The sequence below is a fragment of the Euprymna scolopes genome, chromosome 13 (genome assembly GCF_053919585.1).
Source record: "Euprymna scolopes isolate OS-2025 chromosome 13, ASM5391958v1, whole genome shotgun sequence".
Lineage (NCBI taxonomy): Eukaryota > Metazoa > Mollusca > Cephalopoda > Sepiida > Sepiolidae > Euprymna > Euprymna scolopes.
This window is the reverse complement of record NC_136494.1, coordinates 131,287,872-131,315,136: the sequence shown is the minus strand read 5'-3', so window position 1 is coordinate 131,315,136 and position 27,265 is coordinate 131,287,872. Positions and strand designations below refer to the sequence as shown.

Sequence of the window (27,265 nt, the reverse complement as noted above, 5' to 3'; positions counted from 1 at the left end):
AACAAAGGAAAAGTCTATCAGACGTATATGCAGTGTTATGAAGTATGGAAATGAAACCTGGCCAGTGAGGATTGAGGATATGTGTTGCATGGAGATAAATTATATGAGAATAATACGATTAGTGTATAATTTGAGTTTTAAAAACAAGTTTACTTTTGGTAAATTAAATATGGACAATATTATATGTGTTAAACAGGAGACTTTGATGGTATAGTCACGTTGAAAGAATGGATGAAAGTTCATGGTTTAACAAATAATTATTTGATTCTCTCTTTTTGTATTAAACTGTGATTTTTTTATCCATACAATTGTTTTCTTGAAAAAAGTTTTTGTCTTCAAAACAACTTTTTTTCTGATTATTTTCGTTGCTTGATTTTTCCTGCAACTACATATTGACAAGCAACCAGTATTATACACAATCGACTATAGAACGCAAAGAAATCGGTTTACTTCAATTATATCAAAGAAAGAAATGTTCAGCAAGCCTTTTAATCTACAATCATATTTTATTGATACAAATAAAGCATAACAATTTGTTGGATATTTTCTGTCCTTTTCATTAAATGTTCAATGTGCAGTCACATCTGATGTCGAAAAGACACGATAAGTGAAGAAGAAGGATCTACTTACAAGTTTTTCAAACACTTTTCACTCCTGATTCCTTTTGTCATTGAATATAATGTAGAAACATTTTACAATAGATTGACATTTAATAACAAGTTTTTGAGATGAGGATTTTTTTTAATTTGTTTTATTTGGATTACTATTCTCATCTTTTCAAGTATTATGTCGGCTGATGTAATCTTCGACATTACGGTGCATCTTGTCAAACTTGTGAATCTGCACTGAGTTCCGAATAGAACCTTTTATTTAATTCACAAGGTAGCATGCACTCGATCCGTCAGCCATGACCGTATTGAAGTTTTAACTAATTCACAGTTGTATTCTTAATATCACCTGCACTGAAGATTGAACCTCCAGCTTCTAAAAAAGTGTAATTTTTACCCTACTACTTTATCCGTTATGTCATGGGTCATTGTGAATAAACAACACTGAGGATGGGCAATGGGTTGTTATTTAACACCAAAACTTTATAAAAATTTCTATTGCCAAAAAAAATTTCCATTGCTCATGTCCAAGCTTTAAGCTGCAAATTTGCCAAACAGTTGTAACTAACAGATGTGTCATCATTGACCCTTGAGAATCAAGTCAATGATGATTGTCAGATTCATTAACGTTTAGTGCACAGATTAAACAATGATGGGTGTTTCTCTTTCTAAGTAGCAAGTTTCTATTTTCAAATTTTACTTCCGTTCTTTTTGAGGTTATAATAAAAGAATACATTTTACTGCGAGGCTAAACTTCCGGTTCACCAAATATGTTACAGTCTTCACGTTTCTTTCTTTAAATATTTTAATATGCGTTTTGTGGTATTAAATTATATATATATATATATATATATATATATATATATATAGTACGCTAGAGAAACAAACGTTGATCACTTAACATTAAGTATAATAATTGATATTTAGATATGCCGCAACAATCTATATATTAATACGATAGCGTGTATGTTATTTTCTATATCACGCTTACGCCCAGGTCATTTAATTGTTATGTACTTCCATTTCTTGTGATAAATAATTTTACCAAGAATTCTTCATAATTTTGGTTTCGGTTTCGATTAGAGCTGATAGCACACAAGTCATCTATTTTTTTTATAAATAATTTTATCAAGAATTCTTCATAAGTCTTGGTTTCGGTTTCAGCTGATGGCACGTTAGTAATCTATTTATTTTAATAAATAATTTATCAAGAATTCTTCATCTTTCAGTTTCGATTTTAGCTGAAGGAACTAAAGTTATATATATATATATATATATATATGTGTATATATATATATGTGTGTGTGTGTATATATATATATATATATATATATATGTGTGTGTGTGTGTATATATATATATGTGTATATATATATGTGTGTGTGTATATATATATATATGTGTGTATATATATATGTGTGTGTGTATATATATGTGTGTATATATATATATGTGTGTGTATATATATGTGTGTATATATATATATGTGTGTGTATATATAAGTTTGGGATTCGGTTTCGATTCAAGCTGATGAACCCAAGTCATATAGATATATATTTTATTTTTGTAATCGCAACTTTATAATATATAGAAATCGATAGAACATTTACTCTATTATAATATATACGAAATCTGAAAGAATTAAAATATCATATTTAAGCATATGTTACATGATAAGGGCTGTCCCCTGTTCATGTAAGTATAAAAATAGAGAGATTAGTTAAAATGGAAATAAGAGAAAGCAGAAATCGAACCCTGGACATAAGTTTTAAAGAACAATAGGTTTAAATTGAATGTCCAGTAAATTGTTAATTCGGATGAAATAAATAATAAATAAACTTATTCAATTGTTAAAAGAATGTGGATAATAAAATATGGTTAAATAAATTAGATATGTAGGTTAAATTCCTTTGTGGAAACAACACAAGAAAAATAGGTTATTGGGAAATCAATGTCGAAAACGTGCAAAGTCGCGCATGTTGAAACACATGAATTTTGCTCACGTGGCCGGGATGCATGGATTTCTCAATATAGTAGGTGGGAGTTGGTTGGTCGGGAGAGTCAGAGACAGTCAGGAGAGACAGTCAGTGAGAAAACTCAGAGACAGGCGGACGTCTGAAGCGAGACGTTACTTCAGAAACTAAAATGTGAAACTTTGAGTTCTTAATGAGGAAGTCGACCGGTCGTCAGAAAATAAATTCATCATGTGTTTGTGATAAAGCTCATCTTTGTGTTTGTGATTTCTACAAAAAGGTAAATTGTATTGTTATTATATGTCTGTGTTATAAAATGTCATTACAACAACATCTCTCTCTCTAAGATACAACATCATCTCTATATAAATAAAATGAACTCATTTTTTCCCCTCCGACTTTGACGTTTATAGGACTGCACCTGTATAGATTTGGTGCAGCCGTATCATTCACAAACTGAATCACGACATCTGCCGTATGTTATAGGGTTGTTACATATCAAGGATCTCGCTGATCACAGTTTCCTATATTCTGTCTGGTGAGAGTCCACTGTAAAAATCGGTTACATTTAATGGAAGTAGTAAAGTAAACTCTCTCTACCAAATTCATGCTACCACCGCCACTCACTTACACCGTACCAGAACGTTCACAGGAGACATTTAAAACCGATCACCGGTTAGAATTTATCTAAAAACTGGACTGTACTTGCACTGAAACGAACCATGCTTACTTTGCCATTGGTTAGCATAAAACATAAACACAATTTATAAAGCATTTATTATAATAAAATTAGATTCAAACAGAACACAATCCGTTACCTGGAATTGAATTCACAATTACATTACTTCGATTTCGTTATAACCCGCGTGGTTAAAGTTTAATGAAAACCTGAATTGACATTTACGTGAAACGCACCAAACTTCCTTAATTACACAAACACAACTTTCGTTTCGCTCTTTCCTTACGTGCTTTTTTCTTTCTTTCTTTATTTCTTTCTTTCTTACCTTTCGTTGTGTTTTTGCTTTATGGGTGATGGTGGTGGGGGTACTTCCCTATCTTTATCTTTCCTTTCGGTCTTTCCTTCTTTCTTTCTTTTCTCTCCATTTTCTGCTCTTTCCATTGTTAAAACGAAACGAAACAACCGGATATTCCAGGTTTTACTTACACTCTATCACTCTACGACTATTACTTAAAAGTAGCATTTACTGCTTTTGGTAATAATTATTAATTGCTTATTTGTTTTGTTTTTCACCCTTTTTTTAGACTAACCATTCTTTAATCTCACTATAAAATCGCTTTTTCCAACTACATTTTAGGTGGGGGGGGGGCATTCCAACCTCCGAAGGGGGGTTTGTATTACTGTACACATAGATTCGAAAAAGTTGTCAAAAAAAAAAAAAAAATAATACATAACAAATAAATGTTCTCAAAGCCAAGATCAGTTACTTTTCTGCCAAACTGGATATCTTTTTCGTGTTTTTATTCAATGTAATATATTTATTCAGCTCGAAAACCATACAGTGTTTACCGGGCGATGTAGTCGAACATTCAGGAAGGCGTCTCACACCCTCTTTTACACCGTAAGTATAGAAAAAGGTGTTATAAATAAAAAAAAATATACAAAATACTATTAAAAACACGCCGAATATATGTCAACCTATGCCGCATTAACAGGTATTGAGCGAGTTTTTAACAGTATTTCATTAGGTTTTTTTTTTATAACATCTTTTCCCAATTCAATGTAACATGTTTATTCAGCTCGAAAACCATACAGTGTTTACCGATGTATTGGAACATTCGAGATGGCGTCTGATTCTCTCTTTAACACGGTAAGTGTGGGAAAAGATGTTGTAAATTTTGTATAGTTTTTTATTTATAACACCTTCTTCCATACTTACGGTGTTAATGAGGGTGTGAGACGCCATCTTGAATTTTCGAATACATCGGTAAACACTGTATGGTTTTCGAGCTGAATAAATATGTTACATTGAATAAAAACACGAAAAATATATCTATCCAGTTTGGCAGAAAAGTAACTTATCTTGGCTTTGATAACATTTATTTGTTATATATTTGTTTGTTTTTTTTTTCACAACTTTCTCGAATCTATGTGTACAGTAATACAAACACCCATTTTGTGTTTTATATAGATAAAGTACAATTGTTGAATGTTACTGTTTGGATTATATTCGTTGGGGGGGGGGCAATTAAATAATTAACAAAGATTAAAATGAAGCGAAATTTAAGTTTCCGTTCCAGTTTTACAACAACCGTAAAACAGTGCATACTCAGCAAGTTTTATCGTATTTTATTTATTTTTTTGCATAATTAATGATGGAAGTATTTTTCTGTTTATTTTCTTAACATCTGTTAAAAAAAAATAAATAATTTGTACATTCTCTTGAAAAAAAGAATCAAACTTTTCTCTACTTTCACATGTGTTCCATTTTAACAAACTGAGCCACAGCAATGCGTGGCCGGGTACAGCTAGTATGTAATAAGACAAGAACTCTCACTAAGACTCATATCATTACTAATAAGAACTCACGTAACATACGCGCACAAGTGGTATAGTCTAATACTAATAATAATAACTATATAATATATAACACATATTTTACGACCTGGCTGCGCCTGGCGTCCTTGCTAGCTTAGATAAATACTTTTGCAGTTTTAACAAAAATGCTATACTAATATCAAAGCGTCTCCATTTATGCTGAATATCTCCAGAATGCCAATATCAATATATTACATACGAATCAATCCCCTGTGGAATTTCCACAGGTCTCGCTCATAGTAAATGAATATATAGACATTATTTTGGGTTTTATCTCATCAAAACATAATAAACCATTAATGAAAATATGAATATTTATTAAAAAAAAATGTTTCCACAATATTAAACAATATCTATATCATTGGAATTCTTATTTGTCATATACTACTGAAGTTTTATACATCTGCTTGGCTGAATCTTGTTTTTCTGCATCGATTGATTTACGAAATTCTTTTATAAAGAGTAGGAATCATGTTAATGCTATTAAAAATCTCAATGTTTGAAAGCAATGGAAACTTTCTGTCAATAGGCGTTTGCAAAAAAGAACAGTTATTTGAGAATCTTAATAGTTTCAAAACGTGATCATCTGTAATATCTACACACACACACACACACATTAATCATATTTGAATATGAGTTCCATTGGAAAATACAGGGTTGAACGATAAAATTGTCGCCTTAGAAAAGACGACATGATTCCATTTTCGTTTGATGAAAATCAGTTTTCATTTTTTCTTGCAGATCAAGTTGGCCAGTTGAGTATGAATCCCAAGAGCGATAGGAGTCTTCTATCATGTCTGAAAGTGACACAATGTTCAACAAGCAAGATAAAAGATGCCCCGCTGTACAACTCAAGCTCTCTACCGATCCAAGTTATCACAACAGGACCATTGCCAGCACCCTCAAAATGCAAATCCGAATGGTTCAACGCTTGAGGGTACAGCTCAATAAAGTTTCTGGCCATGGTTATGATCTTTGGTATGGTTTCAAGTGAGGGCCACACCATGCCACTTCACATCTTTCAAGTCGGCTTAAAAGTCTACACCAAAGTGTACCTGGGTGTGCTGAAGTGTGTGGTGATCCTCTGGTTCAATCAATTCGCTGCTGGCATACCCTGGTATGATTACTTTTTAGTATCATATCAACAAGGTATGAATTTTTTTTTTTTGGTGGCAAAATATCTGATACATTACAGTAAGGTTGCAGACGGCACTTGTACTGAAACTAACATTTAAAAATTTCCTATTCATCAAAATGATTTTATTATAAATTGTTCTTATTTAGATGACGACTTATATATTTGTTGTTGTTCATTTTAGTAAGAGAGTCTTAGAGGTTCATGTTTTGTGCAGATATATCGCGTATATCAAGAGAGAGACATATTATGAGATACAGACAGTCTTATATATAAAGAGAACGACAGGTAGGGTACAGGTTACTACAGGAGAGTTGAGCATGTAATTTAATGAGAGGAGATTTATGATACACTGACAGATAGACCGAGAGATAGTGCGTTAGGCATTTACGTTTGACAATTGTACATATAATATAAACACATTACCTTTCTCATTGTAATGATGAACACAGAAAAACGGCAGTTATAAAAAACATGATGATCGGAAATGATTCTGTACTTCAGGGATTCAAAGTTGTTACATGGTTCCTTCTAAGCCTCCCGCTTCCAAGAGGGTGCCCTGACTCTAACTGAGAATCGGTCCGAACCTCTCTGCTTCTCTGATCTGACTGATCTGCAACCGATATGATCTCACCTGATTCATCTAAGTAAATTCATAACTCATGACGTCATTGCATAACCAGCACGTGCATATCAGACACATGGCATGACAGGCCTTCTCTAACCTAATTTACGTAACTGACTTTACAAATAACATTTTCCATTGTCCGTTTTTAAATTCCTTATTTTAATTTCATTTTTATAACAAAAACAAAATACATTATTACATTCCTTTTTCAATAAACAGATATCTAACGATTTTATGTGAACTAAACAATGGTAATTCTGCATTACATTTTATAATAACATTCTGTGTTTATTTTAACTTATAATTAGAATTCTCAATTCACAATCTAGCTTCGTAAGTTCGAATCCTTGACTATCCTATTTCATATTTACTCACAAGAACAGGCTGCTGTTCTTGTAACAAATTAATTTCAATCATTTTGTTTTTCATTTACTCCTGGACTACGTTGGTGGTGACTAACGCAGGGTTAAAAATGAAATTTGTGTGGCAGATTTACTTTTTGAAATCTTGTGAGTAGATATCCATTTTGGCCTTATTACGTTATTTTCATTTGTATATTTTAATCTGTATCTTAATTGCATTGTTTTCGTTGTGTAAACCATGAGAAAATTAAGCAAACTTCAAGACTAAAATTTATTTCTCAAACGAGACGGACTTGAAAAATTCATCTTTGTATCGAGTTTTGCAATAAGTTTACCAACTTTGTTAGTTCTTTTAAGAATTCATTTTTGTAGGTTGAAGTTAAATCCCAAGACAGGAAATGCTCAACACTTAACAAAAAAGGATGATTCTGCTTAGAATTTCAGAGATGTTGTTTTAAACGTTTGGGATTTGTTCCATTGATTTCGATTTTATCTGCCTCCGAAGCCTGATGCAAGTTTTTAATCTTAGTTTTGCTGCTTTTGGTATTTTAAAAGTTTTACTTAAAACAAAATCCTTTTATTTCTGAAATGAAAAAAAAAATTAATTCATTGAATGGAAACCCTTTGTTTGTCATCTGTTTTCCATCTGTAATCCTACATAAAGAATTATTTTCAAATTCACTTTTCTAATCTCCTCATTTTTTTCTTTATATATTTATAAATCCTGACCAACAATCAGAACATTCAGTTCAAATTTTCTGCCACTGCCCATTAAGATATTTTTCCATTTTAATCTTATAATATTGGTTGATTCTAAAAGAATACAGTGTTTTCTTTACTAAGATATACTTTTGTTTACAATTTAAAACGAAATTGTTTACAAATAATATTGATCTTCTGGGTTGATAACAGAATGTTTTTTGGAAATTTTGATTTTATTTATTGTTCATATAAATATTCTTTTCGGGTGACAGTGGTCAAACTACTTTATTTAAATGCAGTTGTATATATGAACTCAGGCAGATAAATAATGTAATAAGTAAAAAAAAGGTGTACTTGAAGTCGATCATTGGTTTAAAAAATGAATAAAAAAAGATGGTAATTATATAAGAAGTATTAAATAGATTGTGTTACATTTTATCGACTTTTATATAATTTATCATATTAGTAATTTTTATATATTTTTATTAAAACTTGAAGTTTACACTCTTGATCTTGTTTGAAGAGTAGATGCTTTTGCATTGATCTTTTATTTTAGATCGGTGAATTTTTGGAAGCAGGGCCTATTTTTATAGGTTTGTTATAAAGGAATATTCATCATCTAATTTTATGCATCGAATCTAACAATTACATACGCAAAAATACTAGGTACGTGCAAAATGAATAACCTATCCCCAAAATGTATAAACATTTTGGCTCCTCCTGTGACTAAGAATTCACCAAAATTCAGCAAAGCATAAAAATCTCTATAAAAATAATTATTTAAATCAATGGTGTACTCAACTTGTCTGTTGTAAATTTCTCTGCCATGAGTGATTACAGCTCGATCGTTTTGGGGCCTGGAACAAAAATGATGCATTGCCAGTGCACAGTTGTGATAAAGAATCTTTGTTTTCCTTCAAAAAGAACAGCTGTTTCACATTTTCTTTTTTATTTATTACAGGAAAGGAGAAAATATTTACTGTTCATCCTTCTTTCATGGAAATTCCCAGTTTGCAGTCCGGTGCTTTCAAAGTGCTTTTTAATCCTGTAAGTAATTTTTTATTATTTCATGTTTAATTTGCACCCAAACTGGACACAAAGCTATTTTATATCTTGAATTCGTTGTTCACATTATAATTTGTCATGTAAACATAAAATATCAACATGGAACATGGATTTATCCGTGATAAGTTGTTACCAACTTAAATATGTAACAGTTTGTCAGTGAAATATTTTTTATCCCAAATATATTTGTGCTTTATATGGTTAATATTATTTACTTTTAGTGAATTGGTTCAGCTTTTAAAATAATTTATTTATTCAGTTCAGCACCTCTTCGCAGACAATTTTTCCCCTATTTCTTTCAAATGTTCCCTTTTTTACATAACGTCTTACCGACATCTTTCTCCAGTCGAAAACTGTGGCACGTTAAAATTACTATGAGGTCTTTTCTCACACAATTAAAATGATCATATTCTATTATTATACTGATATTCGACAACGAAGCTACATCAAAGGAAGGTCACTCTCATATTTTTTTCCAAGGTTGCAAGATTGGGATTTTTAAAACCAAATTTCGTAAATGTTTCCTTTTTTTTTTTTTTTTTTTTTTTTTGAAGCAGTTTGGCCTTCAAAAATTGTATTTGGCTTCTTCTTTTTTTTTTTTTTTCAACACGTAACGTACAGACTAACTAAGAAAAGAATGATCAGAATATTATATAGATTCAATTTTATGACATATTTTAATTGATCAAGAGATTAGTGATCGTAACATGTTGCTGTACAATCTTTTTAATTTGCAAAATTATGCAATTCAATCATTCAAAAGTGGGGGATCACTTTTCTATAATAATTTAACGTAAAATGAACGTAAACTTTTTAAAACTAACATTTCTTCATATCTTGGAAACTACTCGTTTGCCGTAATTTTAAACGTTATTTTCGTTTTCAGCGACCCCGAAAACCTTTAAGAGTGGTAATTTTAAAGGAATTCTCGAGGGTGGAGTAATTCTTCATATTTACCTTTTTTTTATTTGAATTGTTAGGTGAAAGTACAGAATAGTTACAATACACCCTCTCTTCCCCATGTTAAATAATAGGTTTCTTTTTTTTTTTTTTTTTTTTTTTACACAGTGATCACCACTTATCAAGGCCCGGAAGCCACTCAGGGATAAGGGTTATTGCAAGTACATTACGTTAGTGTGGAGATTTGATGAAGTGTTTACTTAAGGGGGCGGTTCATTAGGAATTTGTTAACATTGGACTTGAAGACATCCAAGTTGTAGTCCGGTAGGGAAGCAGGCAGACGGAACAGAGTTCCACAGGCGTGCAGTTCTAAGAAAGACGCTTTGTTCATGGAATCCGCGTTTTGATTTAGGCACAGATATAGAGTGGGGGAAATTTTTCACAGTGGATTCAGCTAGACGGGTGTTTTTCGTGAAAGATTGGCGAGAGGGGACCAGAGATTGGAGTTCAGACGAGCACCTGCCATGGAAATAACGATAAAACAAGGATAGGCTCGCAACGTCTCTTCTGTGGGAGAGAGGTTGCAGGGTAGAGAAAAGGGCATCCCCCACTAAGCCACGAAGTCTATTTTGTACTCTGTCAAGGCAGAATAGGCTGTTTTTAGCAGCTCCTGCCCAGATATGGCAACAGTATTCCATCCTTGGACGTACTTGGCTTTTATATAGATAGAGAATTGCATCAGTAGTGAGATATCTTCTGGAGCAGTAGAAGGATCCCACCATCTTTCCAGCGACCTTGGCAACAGACTTGATGTACGTGTTCCATTTCAAATCAGGAGTAAAGGTCAAACCCAGAAGCTTATCAAAACATGGGGCCTCACCCAGACGAGAGCCATCCATCACAATTGATGCCAGATGGGGATCAGAGCGTTGATGATGTAAGGATAGGAGTTTGGTTTTAGATGCATTAAAGGTAACCAGTCACATCTTCCCCCACTGAACCACACGCTCGAGATCAGAGGAGAGAGAATCAGAGACAACTTTGTCATTTACAGCCTTTGATGTGTTGCTGTAGATGGTCGTGTCATCAGCATAGATGTCAACGATGAGTTTCTAAATAATAGCGTTAAAAAATAGCTCGGGTCGTAAAGTGCAGGACTGCAGGAGTACCTATAAAAGGTAACGCCGGATCGGAAAAATAGCTCAAAATGAAAATAAATTCTCCGCTCAAAATAAGAAATGTTAAAACGGGAGAAAAAAGGAGCTCAAAATGAAAGAAAAATAAAACAAATTATTTTTACAATTGTAGCCATCCGTATTATAAGATTTGTGTGCCGTCACTTCCAAGGTAAACAAAAAAGTGCGGAGCGTCAGGATAACCAAATTATGCAATTCAATCGTTCAAAAGTGTTTAATCCCTTTTTCACTTCATCAAAAAAGTGAATAAATAGAAAAATAAGCAACCATGATGATAATCATTTCCCAGAAATCATCATCATCGTATTGTATAAATATATAATGACACTCGTTTCAGTTCAGATGTAAACTTAATAGGCTCTATATAACATGACCATTATGTTTGTGACTTTTTGAAATAAAGATTGATTATTTGGATTATTCGAGCTGTTGTTCTCATCTCGAGTGTTATTCTCACAAAGTTTCGGTCAATGTAACGTCTGATTTTCTTTATATATATCCTGTGGTACTGGAGGATGACCTGGAGAAGGTCGGAGGTTACATCGATCGAAACAATACGAAAATAACACTCGAGACGAGGACAATAGTCCGACCAGTTAACATTATTTACATAATCTTTATTCAAAGCATATGTAAACGGCACACAAAACAAGGGAAAGAAACAGGCAGAGCACCACATTAGCATGATGATGGTGATGATATTTGTTGTCTATATTTGCTTTCCTCTGCTGTTAACCTAAAGTAAATGAAATTATTCAATTTACTTGGAGAGAGTTAATTCAATCTAGCAGTATTTCCTTTCTCTTTTCTGTTAAATATAGGACACTTGTTGCCTGGGAAACAGCATGTGTATTGATGATAGCAACGCTACTCACTACATTAATAAAGTTGCGTCATCACTTTGCATGTCTATGTGTGTCTCGCGTCTCTACGTGAATTACAGATTATTCTTTTATTATTATTTTATTGAAATAAAATATGCACTAAAATAAACCTTTAAAAAGTGTATAAGATGATTTAATTGCGAAATTAAGTCCATCACAATGCATTTAGGTTTCTTGATAAACAAGTCAGATATTTTAATGTTTTGATAATAGCTGAAAGTGTTTGTAACTCTTCAAAATTTGAAAGGAATTTAGAATATTTTAGAAAATAATTTAATTACAAAATTAAATCTATCACAATGCATTTCTGTGTCTTAATAAGTCAAATATGATAATTTTGTGATAATGGTTACAAGTAAATTATTTTGTAACTTTTCAAACTCTGAAAGGAATTGAAACGCATTTAAACTGTGGAATAAAAAGTCATTTTTAGCTTTAAAATTTTAGTGTATCTTCATGTAGTAAAAGCTTTTGATGATAACATTACCTTAACAGCATTAGTTTGAGTTAACAATTTGGTTCAATAAATAATTTAAATTTCATAAATCGGTTTTAAATAATACTAATTTGATAAAAAAAAGCAGTCTCATCAAAAATAAACAAAAGAAATAGATCATTTTCTAATCCCGGATAACCTCGGATATTTTTAAACAGCTAATGATGGCTACAATGTCACTTATTTTTCTAAAAGTACAAATATTTGAAAATTTATTCTATTTCTATTTTTGTTTTATAAAACACACACACAAAAAAATCCAATTTTCTAATTTTTAATTTCTAAATTTCAAGATAGTGTTCATTGATTTTATTTAATTAAATTTTTCATTTCACAATTCGAATCTCACTGAAACAAGATTATGCACTGTGACTTGAAAGGTGCAATATTTTATTTGAATCCAATAATCTGCGGCTTTAATCCACCGAAAGGATTACAAAAATCGTTTTAGTTTTTCTATTCTTATCTAATGTTATCAAGTATTTGGATTTTGATATTCCCAAAGCAATATGAAAACGATGTTCACTAAAACCGCGTTTTAATACTATTTAATTCTATTTGATTAAAAAGGCACAGAACCGGTGTGTCAACGTGATTATGCAGCATATATATATATATATATATATATATATATATATATATATATATATATATATATATATATATATCCCAAGAGTCTTAAGAATTAGGGTAAATTCTTTATATAGGGACTTATCAGAATATATGGAGCTCAACACTTGGAGGTGGAGCATAACCTTTAAGATAAATTAAAATAAATATAGGAAGATATAAGTTTATTTGTCAATTCAATAGGGAATTAACATAGATAAATAGGGGTTATAGAAATGTTTTATGCCATGGCATTTCAAAGCCTAATGTTTCTTATCAGTAGAGAAGGGAGCTAGGTTACAGATATAGAGAAATACGACATCTAGTTTAGGATACATTAGGATAGAAATGGAATTGATTGAAACAATGCTGATTTACACATGCAGACACCTTTACAAGGTGTGACTATTGTTTCTTGAAACTGGAAGAAGTAAAAAAGATACTGCAAATATATATACGTATGAGTTGTGAATGTTTTTAGATGAAGGGGATGATATGCAACTAGATGACGATCATCATAAACCAAATGCTCTTTCAATGGAAAAGACAAGAGAAAAACAAATAAGATCTTGTTTGGTGGTAAAAACTGCATTAATCAGTGAAACTGTGTAAGCACCTCTTGTATGTTGTATGAACATGTATAAATATATATATATACTAGCAGAGAGATTCGACATTCCTGGGATTTAATGAGAGTCAACGAATGTTCCACACCATAATTTAATTATTATCAAAATCGTTGGAATTGCCCATTAAGCAGTGACTTAGTTTGCAATGCATTGTAGTCTACATTACACTGCAGAGAACCTGCTGTTGATTTATATAATTTATTTTTATATAATGGCTTGAATTAAAGTTAAAAATTCCAAAGTCAAATATCCTAGTTTAATTGTACCCTAAACAGAAACGTTCATTCGAAATGCGCCTCTATGTTATCAAAGAACCTACTGTTGATCATATAAAAAATGTTTATATAATCGCTTGAATTAAAGAATTAAAGTTTAAAATTCAAAATTCAAGTATCATGGTTCGGTTTCTAAACAGAAGAATTTATTTCAAATGTGCCCCTGTCTTGTCTAAGAACCTTTTGCTTGTGCAGTGACAAAACTTCTCTAATGCACGTTTTATGTTAGGCTGTATAAGTTTGTTAACTTTGGTCAAATTGAACTGTTAGTTCTTTAATTGGATTCTGATAAAAACCTAAGCTGAACAGTGTGCAAATGAGACCACTGAATGGTTCAAAACTGCTGCAATTGAAGCACATGTTCCCACATGGAAATTCTGTAGCAAGTCTCACTCTCCTCAATGGTTTACTTCTACTTGTACAGCTACCATTGCTCAAAGGCAGCATGCATACCACAGATTCAGCCGACATAAGTCCAGTTTAAACGAACAGAAGTATATTTAAGAAGAAATTGTAAGAGAGAAATAGGGGCAGCTAAGACAGAATACACTGAAACCACCAGAAAACGCATTGAAGCACAGAAATTAGGAACCCATGATTTTTGGAAAATCTACGACAGTGTAGTAAATAATGGGCAGTCAACGATTCCCCCACTATCAAACAATCATGAGGTTGCTCGTCGGTTTGCCTCAAACTCCACGTTGGACCCAGCACACCACTCCCTCCCTGACTTTCCTTCGCAAACAGACGCCACACTAGATGATTTGAAAATCACCCCTTGTCAGGTACATGGTATCATAAAAAACCTAGACACCTCAAAAGCATGTGGACCCGATCTCATCTCGGTTGTGCTATTAAAAAAAATGCTCCTCTGAGGTTGCTCCAGTTCTCTTCAAACTTTTCAACAAATGCTTTAACGAATCTTGCTTTCCTGATTGCTGGAAAACCGATTCTTTGTTACCAGTTTTCAAGAATTCTGGCAAAAGAACTGACCCATTAAATTATCACCCAATTAGCCTTCTCCCGCTTTTTGCCAAAATATTTGAGTCCTTAATTAATCAAGCTCTAGTCCATCACCTTACAGCTGCTAAATTCCTGACCGACAAACATTATGTATTTAGGCAAGCTCGTTCCACAGCAGATATCCTAACTGTAATCTCTGAACATAAATACCGTTCACTAGACTAAACAGGGGAGAGTAGAGCAGTAGCCCTCGATATATCTAAGGTTTTTGACAGGGTATGGCATGATGGTCTTCTAAGGAAAATTAGATCATATCGTATCACTGGAAGAATGCATACTGTAATTAAGTCATTCTTAAGTAAGAGAAGAATCCAGATTGTCCTCAACGGTCGTACATCTAAACAATATGATATAAATGTGGGAGTACCTCAGGGGTCTATCCTGGGACCTTTATTATTCCTGATATTCATAAATGACCTCCCTGATAAAATTGTTTTGGAGATGGGTATATTTGTTGATGACACCACTCTCTATAATAGGCACGAGGGGAAAGCAAATGAACACATATCTAAGGAAATGGCAGAAACACTAGAGGATGACCTCAAATCTGTAGTGGAATGGAGACATAAATGGATGGTCACATTCAATGTTGTCATGATTAAGCTTGTTTCCTTCAATAATTACAAGAAACCTTTTCTACTGCCAATAGCAATGGCCAAGAATACATTATCTGAAAGTGCTTCCTTTAAACTCCTCGGCCTAACGTTTGTAGCAAACATGAACTGGAATAGATACATTGAGAGCATTGCCAAGGCTTCTGTGAAGAAGGTGAACTCTCTCTCTCTCTACCGTACTAGAAACTACTTACATCTGAACGTATCCTGTACCTCTATAAGGCCACCATTCGCCCATATATGGAGTACTGTTGTCACATTTGGGCTGGTGCATCTGCTACTTGTCTCTCACTCCTGGACAGGGTTCAAAAGAAAGTCGCCAACCTGATAGGTCTGGAACTGTCATCTAGGCTTCAGCCTCTGTCTCATCGATCAAATGTTGCATCCCTCTGTTTTTTCTGCAAATACTTTAATGGTGAATACTCTGACGAACTACAAACACTTGTACCCCCTCGACGTGAATGCCCTGACAAACCCGACAAGCAACTAAATCCCACCCCTTCACAGTAGAAATCTCTAAGTGTAAGAAAGACTTCTACGCCAATAGTTTCTTCCCCAAAACTGTTAGATTTTGGGACTCCCTTCCGGGATTCTGCTTTCCCAACTGTACTGACATGCAGAAGTTCAAGTGTAATGTGAACAGACATCTTGCTACTCATCTCCCTTCATAATACCCCTGCAACTTATGTCCCCGATAGTAGCCCCCTACTTCAAAGTGGCACTGTGCCTTGTTTGGGGTGAAAATTGAATAAAAAAAATAAAAAATAAAAAAAAAAACACTTCTATATACATTAAGTACATTTGTCAGAAATTTCAAAAGTCGGCTGAGTTAATTTCCTAATTTCTGTGCTTCGATGCGTTTTCTAATGGTTTCAGTGTAATCTGTCTTAGCTGTCGCTATTACTCTCTTACAATTACTTCTAGCTTCTATATACTTCTGGCTGTTTGAACTGGACTTATGTCGGTTGAATCTGCAGAACTCACACACATAAAGTATCTTATATATATTTTGAATAAATATTAACAATTTTTTACACCTACAGGCACCAGCGTATTGTACCAATCCTCAGTGTAATTACTCTTGGTAAAGATATTTGAACGCAGTCAACAAAGCCACCATTAACTTTGCAGGTTAGCTTCTTTCTTTCAGACAATCGGCAAATAACACATGAATGGAGGGAAATTAAGTATCTACTAGTGCTATTTTGGTGGACGTTTTCAGTAGACAATCAGAATGATGCGTTTTCGCTAAAGTTGGCGTTTTTTCTTTATTCCTCAAACAGAACTCAACTTTAATTTCTCACATTCTTAATTTTTATATATATTTTGCACGATTTTTATGTTTCCCATGAAGATTAAAATTAAGATAAAATGATACTAAATCGTCTGTCTTGATTTCTTATTCAAATTTTGGTCGAAATCTATTAAACATTACAAAACGTCTTAGATTTAAGGTGTCTTAATAAAATTATTGGACAGTATATCATTTGTTTGGGGTAACTCATATTGAAACATCAATCTTTGAATTAACAATTTTAAAAATATGTTATTATTTAAACAATGTTATTCCAACCAATATTATTTTATTCTGTGTTGAAAAAATTATACCATAATATTTCGTAAAATCTCATTTAGACATAAGAGTAAAAAGGTCAGCATGCAATAACAATTAAAAAATATATTATTTTGTGTCTATTTTATTTTGTTAAAATTACTTTAAAAAATATAGTTGTATTAAAATTAAATAATTTGTAACATGTCCTATAGATTTAATTGAAAAACTTGTTTTTAATGACATAGATTTATTCATTGAATTATCTTTTCAAAAATGTAAATATACTTTATAGGGGAAATAATTAACAGAAAAGACGAAGTAATAAAGAGCTAAATAAAAATGGAAGTTCAAAGACTTGCCGACAAGGTTGGATAGAAAGATGGTATGCAAGTGTATTAAAATAATGTAAGCCTATTAAGTCCCACTGTCTTATAAATAGGACACCAAATGACTTCCTTTTTAAAATCTATAAGATGCAATAATAACTTGGTGTAATACATGTAAAAAGTGAGATTTTTGCCAATTTGAGGATATTTCTATATCCTTGGGACAAGCAACAGTCCCATGTATTTGTTTTATGTAAATATCTTTCAACCTTTTGTAGATTTGGAGTTAAAATTTGAATAGCATTTTAGATATTTGTAAAATATTGCCATTTTGGGACACTTTACTGCTTTTAATTCATTAAGTATCACTTTCCTATAAATAAGACACCTAATAATTTCTTTTGAAAATTTATAAGATAATATATAATATTGCTTACTGCATAATTACTCTGAAAAGGATAAAATTCGTCTATATTTATCAACTCTTGTCAGAACCCTTTTAAAAATTCTTGTGAAATTTGCAAAACTCTATTTGTTCGGTGATGTATGAACTTGTACAAATGAGTCTTGCTGTAGCAAACCACTAAGTTATTATTAAAAGTGTTAACTCTTTGTGTGAACTGCATTGTTACCATATTCATGTATAAATTTTATATTGAATGTATATTCTGATGATTTCTAAAATATATCACAAGCACTTAATGTCTTAGCCATAGGAGAGTCAACATTCCACTTTCTAAATAAAATAAGTAACATTTTTTTCAAATTGTGCACTCTAACCCACCTTCAGTCATTATACAAATTTCGACTCTGTCATAAAACATTTAAATATTCTGGAACTTAACTGGTTAAAAAGGTATGTTTCATATAAGGCTAGAGTATGGAGAAATAAGAAAATACCAGAAGCTAAGGATTAGGGTTAAAGCTACATGCTAGGATATGACGTCATAAACAGGAAGTCTAAATTAAAAACTTGAATCAACATGTTTTCTCCATCTGTATTGCTTTATAACACTATTTTATCACAACAGTTTTTGTCTTTTCCTTATATTTTCTTTAATATGATGCATTTTTTTCAACTATTTTCTTAATCTACCGGTTCTATTTTGCCCCATTTTAATCAATCTCGTTCCATACTTTTTATGTGGCATTCAATTATCTTTAGAATTTTCTTTTTCTTTTTCATCTCATCACAAACGAAACCTGATAGACAAGCCAGAGCAAAAGGTCTCATCACAAAGACGAGAAAAAATCTAGGAATATTTTCCTCTATTTGTACCAAAGAGATAGGCTTTTTGCATTATTTCTTTTATCTTAGAAAAATGTCGATCCATTTATGACAATGAGAATTCTCCTTACAAGAAAATATCTACGAATAAGTAAATAAAATATATAAAATAATATATATAAATAAATAATTGACAGTTATTCAATTGATAGGGTCTTTTTTGTTGAGACACTTGTAGTCTGTCTAAACTGTACGAACGAACTAACTAAACCAAGATGGCCGACTCCTATTTATATCACCACAAGCAAGGGAGGTAACCATGTAACTGAAGCAAGGGAGGTAACCAATGTCTACATTAACATTGCTGCTGTCCTCAAGTGAATAATTTATTTCTGATTTAACAAGTCCCTTAGAAGCTCAGACGAAGCTCCTGCCTTGGTCAAACAATCAGAGACCTGATCACAACCCTTGATCCATTCTATCTGTATCTCTCCTCTACTCTTCATTTCCTTCAGCCTTGCTACATCTATTCTCAATCGTCGATCGCTTACCAGATTGTTGGAATTCAATGTCTCCACAAGTGATGCATTATCTGTCTTGCAGAGAACGTCGGGCAATTTAGATAACTGAAATACCTCTTGTATCATAACCGCAGTCAAAACACCAGCATCAGCTCCCTCATTCAGAGCAAGAGTCTCTGAGGCCAATGGGCTTTTTGTCACTCTGTCCAATTTCTTTGACGCCCAACACATGGGGGCCATTTTGTCAGTACTTCCTCCAATAAAGACAACAAAACCACCCTGTGAAGATCCATCTTCCAGACTGGCATAAGAGGCATCAGTATAACACAAAATGTGTAAATCTGAGGGCTTTCCCAATTTTGGAAATGTTATAGAACCCTTCTTGGATTTCAATTTTGATAAGGCTTTATTCGCCTCAAATAAGGCTTTTACTTTGGGATGCTTTCCAGTGTTGCTCATTTTACACACATCAAAAGCTATATCAGGGCGTGTTTGAGTTGAAACCCACATCATCTGACCTGCAAGTCTCTTCAACTCATGCTTTTCTTCTTCATTCAGTTCATCATTTTTCCTCAGTATCCTCCCTTTGCTTATTTCTATTGGAGATATGGAAGATACATATAGATCTTGTTCTACAGTGATCCCATTTTCCTGTTGATTAACATTCAGTCCAACATATTTGAATGTTCCACTTTCATGAGATCCCACCTTAAATTTTTCTTTCAATGTTGCAATCACATCCCTTTCAAACTCTGTGTTTCCACAGAAAACAAAATCATCCACGTGCATAGCAAGAATTCCAGTCAAATTTCCTTTAATATCATGCCACAAAAACAATGCATTATCATAAGCACTTGCTACTCCTTTTAATTCAATCAAAGCCTGAGTAACTCTCTTGTACCATGCCCGTGGAGCATCATTCAATCCATAGATGCATCTTTTTAATTTCCACACTTGAGATTTAGGACAAACATCAGATGGTGGCCTCAGGTACACATCTCTCTCTAAAATACCACCTTGCAAAAAGGCTGAGGTAAAATCTATGGTCTGCAGCATCCAATTCTTTATTGATGCGGTTAGCATGACCATTCGCATAGCTTCACGGCTACATGTTGGGGAGTCCGTTTTCAGATTACTATTTTCTTCATAGCCTCGTGCTACAAGGCGAGCTTTCATTGTTTTCTGATTATCCTTGAATTTTTCAGTAATCACCCATCTTGTGGATATTGTTTTTTGACCTGTGTATGGCACACATTCAAATACTTCATAGGTGTTCATGTTTTTTATTTCTTTATGCTTGGCATCCATTACAGCTTTCGACTGCTCTTGTTCAGCGGTGAGCAGGACTACATTTTCCTGTTCAGTATATTGGGGCACTTCTCTCCAATGATCAATATGATTCCAGTTGATACAAACTTGATCCTCGTTTTCATCCTCAGGTTCTATATTGATCCAATGACTATATTTGCCAGTTGATTTAGGCTGTACTGACATAACCTTTCCTTTCTTCCACTCCCCGCTTCCATTTATTTTATAAGTTATGGTCTTATTTCGGCCAGGTTTTTCAGTCTTATCTCTTAAACTGGTAGAACTATCAACAACTTCTTCTCTGTCTATATCTTCACTTTCTACCACTTGATTCTGCAACTCCTCCTCCTCAACTGAAAGGTATTCATTCTTCCCTTCTGTAGTGTTTCCCAGCATTTCAGCTTTTTTTGTTCTTTTTTCGTTGTTTTTATTCACTTTCATCAATTGGCACGAATGCATCCTATAAAATGCTCCGCCATGTCTGATTAAGACAAACTGGCCTTCTCTGCCTAACACTTTTGCTGGACCACGCCATCCTTTAAAACCCTGCCTCCGATAATACATTTGGTCTCCGGTAGCATAATCTTCATCAGCATAAGTTCTGACATTAGACCTGAGAGCTCTCCTAATTCTCTCACTGGACTCAGCTTCCAAAAAGTTTCTCCTTGCACTATGGAGAGCATTTAAATTTTTTCTCACCATGTCACTTGTAGTAGAGGACTCCATAGCAGGTAACTGGTCTGTCAGAATTGAGGGTGTATTTACATTGAAACCGAATACAAGTTCATTTGGACTGTGTCCAGAGTAATTGAGGAGGGCATTTTTTGCACAAATAGCCCATGCCAAGGCAATTTCAGGTTCACACTTCTCATCGTCAATTGTTTTTTTCATTGCCTCAGCAACTATCAAATTATGACGTTTTACAGTACCGTTGCTGAATGGACTTTCTGCGGCAGTAGTACAGGTCTCTATGTTGAGTTTTTCATTCATCTGTCTATAGTGTTCGTTGTTGAATTCACCCCCATTATCACTCAGAAAACGAACAGGAGATCCGAAATAGGTAATCCACATCATAAAGATGTTTTTGATGATCTCCTCCTTCTTCTTTGTTTTGATCAATGTTGCCGCTGAATACCTGGTAGCGGCATCAATGAGATGTAGTATCCACACCTCATTGTGGATGAACTCTTTCAAATCCATGCAAACTGTGTGATTAAATCTATTGCCAAGAAGCAATCCCACAACCGGTCGCAGTGGAGCTTTTTTAAATCTAAGGCAAATTTGACAGTTTTCACAAACCTCCTCAATCGCCTTTATAAATTCCTTGTCATTGAATTTGCCACTTTTTTTAACCAAGGAAACAAGTTTTTCCTTCGAGGCATGAGCAAACTGTCGATGAAGTTTTTCTGCTTTTTTTTTTTTTTCTGTGAAAGAACACTGACCAAAATTCTGAACATGTAATACAATGTTCTTAGTACCACTATGATCCAACAACTTATTTGTTAAGGGGAGACAATAGTGCCCTGAAGTTGTGGTCTTTAGTTCAATACATTTATCAAAAATCCAGCACATATCTTTCCGGAAATCTAGCACTATTCCTGCTGTCTTCATTGATTTGTGACTTAATAGAAGAGGCAAGTCGTTTTTCACAATATCTGCTTCGATATAAACTCTTATACCTCCGAGTGTAACCGGAAATTTAGCAACTTTAATTGCTGTGACAGCCACTCCATCACCAAAACAAAAACTCCGGTCTGAGTTCGTATACTTCACTAGTTGCAGGTCACTTTCATTTAAAGTATCTAAATAAACATCAAGCCACACTTCGCCAGCCAGTGTGCGAGTACAAGCAGAATCCAAGACTGCCATTCCAAATGTTTCCTTTACAAGATTTGAGATTTTTTCATTTGTACTGTTCAAATAAATATTTTCTTGAATGAACAACATAATGTGTATTTGTTCTGTCGCTTCCGTAAACCTGGGCGTATTTCTAGGACACTCTCTAATTAGATGGTTCGGAGACTGACATTTGTAACACAACAACACGTTTCCACTTCGGTCACATGGATTAGATTGTCCTCGACGAAAACGCCTTTTGTTGTTACCCGGTTTAGAATAATTATAGTTGACGATTTCGGGCTCTGATTTCACTGCCGGTACATTTTCATCACGATAAATGTCACCAAATACTTTCTTTATCGATTCCTTCATGTTTTGATACGTCAAAACAGAACACGTTGTCCGCGCTAATTTTTCGTTCTCTTCCGATATGTTAACCGCGTTCAAAACAAGAAAAGCTTGCACTCCTTCCGGTAGAATAATGTAGAATTTTTTTAATCTTTGGTACAAAAACTCATAACGAACAAGAAAGTCATTTATACTGGTACCTGACGATCTTTTATAAGTGTAAAATTCCTTAAAAGTCATGTAAGCGCGCGTGTGTTCATCCTTTAAATATATGTCATCCAGTTTCTTTATTAACATCTTCAAGCCATCTCGTCCGCCGATGTCACTTGTTGGCAATTCACGGACACATTCTCTAATATTCGGTGGTAGCGTCAAAAACACTGCTGGCCCTTTTTTTTCCTCAGAAAGATCCGTGAACAACGACCACATTTCAACGTCTTGTTTCCAGTTCTCGTAAACATCCTCCCCCTCCAACAATGGAGGTTGTTTGTTCGAAGTTGCCATATCCGATATCCGATCTGTCTAGTGCTACAGACAAGCTGTACAAAAAAAAAAATTTTTTTTTTTTTTTTTTTTTTTCGTTTTGTCGCACACAGAGGGATATCTCTGCTACCATTTGTTGAGACACTTGTAGTCTGTCTAAACTGTACGAACGAACTAACTAAACCAAGATGGCCGACTCCTATTTATATCACCACAAGCAAGGGAGGTAACCATGTAACTGAAGCAAGGGAGGTAACCAATGTCTACATTAACATCTTTTAAATGGTAGCATTGTAATATGCTAAAAAAATATTGTATCTTTATTTACAATTAATTATTTAATTTGGTATTGCCGCCTCTGTTCAATCTTGAAAAACAATGGATACTCCCTGTAAGGGTGGTTGCATGTGCAATTGTGAGGCAAGGGTTGAACAATCTCTAGCCACACCTCTACTGAATCGAAACTGCTTGCGTCCAGTGGAAAAAAGTCCAGGACGACTAGAAATAAGGCCGAGATAAGCAAAGAGCACATACAGCACTTGGAATTCCTAAATGGTCACACATTCTAGTACTAACCAGGCTCAACGTTGCTTTACTTCGGTAATCTAATGCGATGACCTTAATTTGGTACATTAAAGTATAGAAACTATGAATATTTTTTGTAATATTTGGATTCTTTGGACTACTGCTCTCATCTTGAGTATTATTTCATAACATTGCAGAACTGTGTTTTAGTGGATAAAATACTTGGTATATTTCAATTGTAAGTTACAATCTTCTAGAAGTTGAAGGTTCAATCCTCAGTGCAGCCGATACTAAGAATATATTTGCAAACTACTTAGGACTTCTACCCAGTCATGGCTGACAGAGCGAAATGCTACCTCCATAGGTTAAAGGTTTCATTTGAAATTTCATTCATATTTTCAAATTCAACAGAAACATTCCTGAGTTGGACAAGATACACCTGAAGAAGGTAGGAAGTTACATCGACTGAAACGTTGTGAAAATAATACTCATAATGAGAAAGGTAGTCCGAAAAATCTAAATAATACGAATAGTCAAAATTCATCTAAAAAATTCAGTAACTTAATACGATTATTTTTCTGCAAGAGTTTTTTTTTTTTTTGTGATTTACCTCCATAATTTAACCATACATATTCAGAAACTACATTACCCAAGATACTTATTTCGTTTGGATCAAATAGGGAACAATTATACTGAGAAGTCTCTTTCAAAGCTGGACATCCATAAAATGAAAACGTCGGACTGCATTATTATTTATTAATTGAAAATCGTAGATATTGAAAACAACATCAGGAATAATAATTTGGGATTGAGGATTTTGACAAAAGTACATAAAGATCATCATTCATTCTCAGGAAATGCCAGGTCTGCATTGGATATATATCTACCGAGAATTTTTTCAATAAATGTTCTTTTATTTACATTCCTTCCTTCCCTTTATTTCTCCCTAGCGAAGTAATACTGAGTATATCCTTAGGCTTACACAAAAAACGAATAGTAGAAAATGTAGAAAATAAGAATAAATAAGTAATATGATATTATAAGCTATGGTTAAAAGTATACAAAGGTCGTTATTCAAACCCAATGGAATATTAAGTCCTCTTGCTTGCTTTGTGTATATATATATATATATATATATATATATATATATATATATATATATATATATATATATATATATATAGTGATAAAATTAAGTTGAAAATTATAAGACAAACCTATCAGGATAAAAAAAGCTCTACCCGATTAAGTAAAGCAAGCATTAAGTTACATAGGAACTTTATTACACTATCAAATCAATAAGGATTACAGAAAGAGGAATAGGAGAGAAACCTCTTTGGACCATAGCATTTCGAAGGTAAATGCTTCTTGTCAGAAAAGGAGAAAATGTCGGCATTATATAATATAAGGATAAAAAGACAACACTGACTTTTAAAACATTCAGATTAGAAATGGAAAAAAAAAATTGGAGGTGGTAATATGATGGCGGCAAGAGACAGAAAAGCAAAAAAAAAGAAACAATAAAAAATAAAGAAATGAAAAATAAATTAAAAAACTTTTTGAAGACTTTTTTAAAAACTATTATAAAAGTTTAGAGAAATTAAAAAAGATTGTTTAATTTATTTATTTTTATTTTATTTTGTTTGTTTGTTTGTTTCTTTCTTTCTTTATTATTTTTTATTTCTTTTCTCGTTTGTCTCCATTATATTATCCGAATAGTTTTGCATTTCTAATCTGAATGTTTTTAAAGTCGGTACTCTCTATTTACATTTACATGACAAGAAGCATTTAGCTTTGAAATACCATGGCCTAAAGAGGGTTTTCTCCTATATGTTGATTTCGACGTAGGAAGTTCACACAATAATAAAGTTGTCTGAAATTCACAGAGATGAATTGTTTAGTGATGAAGGCGTGTATAGAACGATCCACACTTTTAGAAACAACTGCTAATCTCAGTCGGTGCAATTGAATACCACGGACGGAGAAGAAAGTAGACCTCAGGTTTTATATTAAAGTTTTCTTTCTCCTAGATGCATATTTTACCGAAGACTGAAGATGCATTTCTTCCAGTGGTTTTACAAACCTGGACATTTTTATGTCCTGACACAGTACATACAGCGTCTAGTATTCTAAAACAGTCGCCCATCTGGTACTAGCCAGGCCCATCGTTGCTTATATATACAGGATAATCATGTTGGCGCACCGGGTCTCTGAAGTTAAGTGTTGATAAAAGTGTGAATGGTCTTTATACAAGCCTTCACCACTACAAACAAATCATCTGTGTGGATTTTGGAAAACTTAATTCTTATGTGAACGTCATACGTCAAAATCGATTGGAGAATGCACTTTTCTTATACACACACATATATATATATATATATATATATATATATATATATATATATATATATATATACCCCCTTAAGAATTACATTTTGACTGGGTTTCAGTATCTCTGTATTTAGGATGGTAGATATTTGCATTCAATGTTCATAATTTCTGTATTTTTTAAAATAATTTATATCAAACTCACATCAGTTGCCAATGGTTGTTCTGACCTCTATTAATTCCAAATGAAAATATGTAAAAGCCACATTTAAAACCTGTTAAGTTTAACTCACCATATTTCCTGTACATTTAATATTCACTGAGCTGAAACAATTTGGCAGTTTGCTCTTTCTGTTTTCACATTTTGTAGATCTATATAATACGAATTGATATCTCACTGCTGATGCAATTCTTTACCTGTATAGAAGCAAGGTACGTCCAAGGATGGAGTATTGTCGCCACATCTGGGCAGGAGCTGCTAGAAAGAACTTATCCTGCCTTGACAGAGTTCAAAATAGACTTTGTAGCCTAGTGGGGGATGCTCTTTTCTCTTCTCTGCAACCTCTTTCTCACAGAAGAGACGTTGCAATCCTGTCTCTACTTTACCGTTATTTTCATGGCGAGCGCTTGTCTGAGCTCCAATCTATGACCCCCCCCCTTGCAAAACTTTCAAGAGAAACACTCGTCTAGCAAAAAACACTATCAATAATTTCCCCCACTCTTTATGTGCATTTCATGAGCAAAGCTTCTTTCTTAAAACTGCACGTCTGTAGAACTGTCTTCCGTTTGCCTACTTTCCAACTGATTACAATATGATCGTCTTCAAGTTCAATGTAAACAAGTTATTGATGAGTCGTTTCCCTTAAGTAATCCAATTTTCCAAATTTACACTATTAACGATTCCTATGATATTGTCTCATTGACTACTGTACACTCTTTAACCCTTATCCTCGAATGGCCTCTGAGCCTTGATAAGTGGTGAATCCTATGTAAAAAAAACAAAAAAAAAACAAAATATTACTCGCTGGGTCTTGAAATTTTGATTGCTTACAATTCTGATATTATTGAGTTATTATTTCTTTTCCACAAAAAGTTCACATCATCCAATTAAAAGATGTTTTGTTTGGATCTTTTCCAACTTGAGATGA

At 33.4% G+C, this 27,265-nt stretch overlaps 1 protein-coding gene across 1 annotated transcript in view; it reads left to right on the top strand.

The window, feature by feature from the left end:
• LOC145292193 (cilia- and flagella-associated protein 65-like) overlaps positions 1-27,265 on the top strand; it is a 2,765,874-nt gene that overhangs the window by 990,682 nt on the left and 1,747,927 nt on the right. The window contains exon 17 of the mRNA XM_080138498.1: positions 8,927-9,012. Within this exon, the coding sequence (XP_079994624.1) occupies positions 8,927-9,012 (86 nt within the window). The remainder of the gene's footprint in view (positions 1-8,926; positions 9,013-27,265) is intronic.